This window comes from Salvelinus namaycush, chromosome 35 (assembly GCF_016432855.1).
Source record: "Salvelinus namaycush isolate Seneca chromosome 35, SaNama_1.0, whole genome shotgun sequence".
Lineage (NCBI taxonomy): Eukaryota > Metazoa > Chordata > Actinopteri > Salmoniformes > Salmonidae > Salvelinus > Salvelinus namaycush.
Genome location: NC_052341.1, coordinates 17,243,346 through 17,247,700, shown reverse-complemented (window position 1 = coordinate 17,247,700; position 4,355 = coordinate 17,243,346). Strand labels below are relative to the sequence as shown.

At 40.3% G+C, this 4,355-nt stretch overlaps 1 protein-coding gene across 1 annotated transcript; it reads left to right on the top strand.

Annotated features, from left to right (window-relative positions):
* The first annotated feature begins 1,333 nt into the window (after positions 1–1,333).
* il22ra2 (interleukin 22 receptor, alpha 2) lies at positions 1,334–3,422 on the top strand. The gene is made up of 5 exons (XM_038974634.1): positions 1,334–1,397; positions 1,523–1,655; positions 2,110–2,288; positions 2,411–2,580; positions 3,261–3,422. Exons 1-5 carry the CDS (start codon positions 1,334–1,336, stop codon positions 3,420–3,422), a joined length of 708 nt encoding a protein of 235 aa, XP_038830562.1.
* The last annotated feature ends 933 nt before the right edge of the window (positions 3,423–4,355 follow it).

Sequence of the window (4,355 nt, the reverse complement as noted above, 5' to 3'; positions counted from 1 at the left end):
TGTACGACAGCGTGTTCCAGTTCCCTGCAAAAATGCAGCAACTTCGTATAGCCATTGAAGAGGAGTGGGACAACATTCGACAGGCCACTATCAACAGCCTGATCAACTCAAAGTGTTGCGCTGCATGAGGCAAATGGTGGTCACACCAGATACTGACTGGTTTTCTGATCCACCCCCTTACCTTTCTTTTTAAGCAATCTGTGACCAACAGATCCATATCTGTATTACCAGTCATGTGAAATCCATAGATTAGGGCCTAATGAATTTATTTAAATTGACGGATTTCCTTCTATGAACATGTAACTCAGTAAAATCTTTGAAATTGTTGCATGTTGCGTTTATATTTTTGTTTAGTATAGAACAAAATGGCATAGAATATACTGTACTTTTATTTATATAAAGTGAATCATACGATATTCTACGTAGGATCATTTGTATTGCTTACGATAATGCACTTTCTAAATGCAATAGGTAGTACGTTTTGATCAACTGCAAAGCCTAATTTGACTCTTAAGGTCATTGGGGTTTATTCATTTATGCTTTGTCACGGGTATGAACAAATTGCCATAAATGGCCATTACTACAAAGTTGAAGTAAGTTTGAATTGAGGAAGTATGGTAAAGGTCAGCTTTTTATCTGTTCCAGACCCTGTGTTCCAGATGCCTATTCATACAATACCCCACACACACCTCAAGCCAACATCCACCCACACACCTGAACCCATGACACTGCTTTACACCTCTACACTAGCACATGTTAGTATTCATGGCAGCATAATATTATCTTGTTTTCGTGCAAAGGTGTGATTTGCCCACACACATTGGTCCTAATAAATATCATAACTAACTTCACATATACCTTTATGCCACCATTTGCATAATTCAATTAATTTATTATCTGACAGTGCAGTTGTGTGTGTGTGTGTGTGTGTATGTGTATATATATATTTATAGTCCAGTAGCAGGTACAGATGTTAATATTGCACATTTGATATTGGCACAAAGTGTTTTTTCTCTATCCATCTTCACAAGTGTTAAACCAAAATATTATCTACAAAGTAAATGTACGTTTGTTGCCTTTACAATTTTCTGCTTGTTTATCTATATTACCATATGTGCCGTGTCGTCACAAACCTTTGTTCCCTCTTTTAACTTCCATGAGAGGTATAGTTAAAAATGGCACTGAGTTGAGCCAGATCTCTGTCATAATACCTTCATATCATCTATATTACATGGAAAATGTCACAAACAAGTTTAAAAAAGGGAACTATGGTTGGTTAAAAAGGGCACAGAGCTGAACCAGATCTATGTCATAATACCGCGCTACAGCTAACATGGCATCCCTCCTGATCCCCACTCTACTGCTGTGCTACAGCTCCCTCAGTCGCTGCTCAGAGAGTAAGTCCCGTCTTAATATTCAACATGATGCATGTGCATGGTTATAATATCGAATGCCTGCAATGTGTATCTCTCTTCCAGTTAGGAGAAAATGTCTTGCTTTATGATACTGGTCTCCATTTCAGGCAAAGAATATCCTCTAGATGTCTTCGCCCCACAGGAGGTGAAATTCCACTCCCTAGACTACAGAAATGTCTTGCATTGGAAACAACATGCCAACTCCACCAACGACCAACAATACTTTGTCCAGTGGAAAGTGTGAGTATCAAAACTGTTTGAGTTAAAGCTTTGTGAATCTGACACAGGCTACTATATGAACACATATGTTTACTATATCATCCTATAGCTCAAAATCATGTAGGACAATGAGCTAGGCATGTGGTGATTGCAATTCAGGAGTTGTTTAATTTTCTGTTCAAACAAATTAGAAATACTTTTCAGTATATTTTCTTATAAAAACTGTACATTTTACAACAAGTTAAACACAGGTGAAAAAATGTACATGTATCAAGAAGAGACATGCACCTATCCTACTTTGTTTATATTTCTGGGCCTGTATTCGTAAAGCGTGTCAGAGTAGGGGTGCTGATCTAGGATACGTTTTGTTTTATGGATCATAACTAATAAGATTATATGGACCGGGGGGGTTGCTACTCTGAGACGCTTTATGAATACAGGCTCAGATTATTCCTTTAATTTCTCCCCACCTCAGATATGGGGAGAAGCAGTGGACCAATGCAAAGGAGTGCCATGGCATCAGCCGGCTGCTCTGTGACCTGAGCAAGGAGACATCCGACCCCAGAGAATGGTACTACGCCAGGGTCCATGCAGCCCACTCAGGGACCCAATCACCATGGGTCCTATCCGCCAGATTCAACCCCAAGTGGGAGAGTAAGTGCTTCTCATTACTATCAATGGTAAATGGGTAATCAGAAGTGTTTTATGCAAACAAGGATTTACAATTTCAGAGCTGTTGTTACTAGACAGCGTGGTTTGGCCTCTGTATCTTGCAGCCTCTGTCAGCCCACCGACTATGAAACTTCATGTGACGGAGAAAGGCATTGTGGTCCGGCTCAAGCCTCCACGCTCTCCCCACAGGAGACCTAATGGCAGCTGGATCAGTGTGAGGAGGCTGCAAAGAATGTCATTTACTATACACCTCATGCAGAGTGATGTTGATGAGGTAACTAGCTTATATTATTTATAATTAGTAAATTGTCCTTAATTAACAATGGAATTTTCCAACTTTAACTCAAACGCCCAGTTTATACCTTGCGCTAACGTGTTTTTGGGGATCTGATTGAGATGATCCAATCACTTTCTTATCAAGGTTTGTTGCGTCTACACTTGGTAATTTAAAGGTGTCTCTTATCTGTCCACTGTCTGCATTGTAACCAGATGTCATTGTCCCTCTGTGTATGCAAATTATTTCACAGATATTATTCCAAAAGTAATATGAATTCACAAGTCAGTGGTGCCACCTGTCAATTATTTTACAGGGCGGTATAATGATGATTTAAATAGTTTGACCATCCAGATCTATTTACACTCTTAAGATATCCAGATACAAATAACTTCCTCCAGAGGTGGTCAGAAAGATCTGATCACAATGTCTTTTAATCGTCTATACCTGTCTAAAAATGTGGGCACGATCAGAATGTGGACATGATCAGGACAAAGGTTGCATATTAACATCAGGTATAAAGGGAGCTTAAGACTTGAGACAAAATGGTCACAGAATAGTTATAAACTACTGAAATAGTTGAGGTTCACAGAATCCTTCAAGCTTTTTACTTGATGAGTGCTGCCAAGTGATTCAGAAGTCTTCTGTCTAAGCCTATTCTCTGACTAATCCTTGTGAAGGAAACATTTGAAATGGAGGGCTGTGTCAAACAGCTCCTGATCTCAGATCTAAGCCCCGGGACCACCTACTGCCTGACGGCCGAGAGTCGCTTGCACCTGCTGGACCGTAGAAGCACCCGGAGCCCTAGGGCCTGCATCACCACACTGAGGGCCAGGATCTAATGTCTTCCCCCAGGTATGCCTTACGTTACCCAGCACTTTGCGCCTTGGGAGCAGGCAACACCTGAGACAGCCAGCTTAGGCTAGCATCCGAGTCTGGCCTTTGTTGGTAGCCTAAAGTGTAGACCTGTTGTACACTCTCAGTGTTGACCCCAGGGAGTCAGGGGAGAAAGGCTGTTCAAAACAGGCTGTCGGCCAGGACAAAAGATGACAAAATGAGGGGATATGTATTACCGTCATCTGGGAGAGAGAAATCTCTCCCTAGAGAGATATTCATATGGGGCGAGTAGTGACTTGTGCCTTGGGATTACATTTGCTTTGTCAAATCTTCCCTTTGAGTAAAAAACGTCCTTGTTCTGTATTTTTAGATTATTGGCATGTGCAAAGTCACTCAGATTTGTTTTTGGTTTTAGCTTTGAGACACTTAAGTTTCTCTCCTCTTTTTATTTCCTCCTGCAGGGGAAAATGTAGCCCTGGATTTCTCTGCCAAACCGGAAACTCAACATGATACTGTGACAATCAAACCTCACTGGAAGTATACACTGATTTATCCACTATTACCTCAGGTACTGCACAGGGATGCACTTTTAGGATCCTTCACATTTCTTTCATCGATAACTTTGTTGACAAATGTTGTACGTAAAACAATGAGTAGACACCAAACAATTAAACATTGTGATATGTCATCAATAATTAAATTACCACACATATAGCAGGGGTAGGTAACTAGAGTGTCAGAGTGGATGGTTGGAGGGGTTGGAACACAATTATAATAATTTGTACACTGCAAATTGACCACAACTAAGCCCAAAATGAGATTTCCTAAATCAAACTAATTTTTAGATGAATTCTTGGTGATTTTGAAAGTATTATTTTTTTTAACCAAAAACTTTAAACTTTGGGAGGACAAAATATCCCACTTGCGGACTGCCTGTT

Excerpts from the sequence above, each read along its gene's own strand:
- il22ra2 (XM_038974634.1), top strand. The coding sequence starts at position 1,334 with ATGGCATCCCTCCTGATCCCCACTCTACTGCTGTGCTACAGCTCCCTC. Across the intron at positions 1,656-2,109 it reads TACTTTGTCCAGTGGAAAGT|ATATGGGGAGAAGCAGTGGA; the intron begins GTGAGTATCAAA and ends TCCCCACCTCAG. Across the intron at positions 2,289-2,410 it reads ATTCAACCCCAAGTGGGAGA|CCTCTGTCAGCCCACCGACT; the intron begins GTAAGTGCTTCT and ends TGTATCTTGCAG.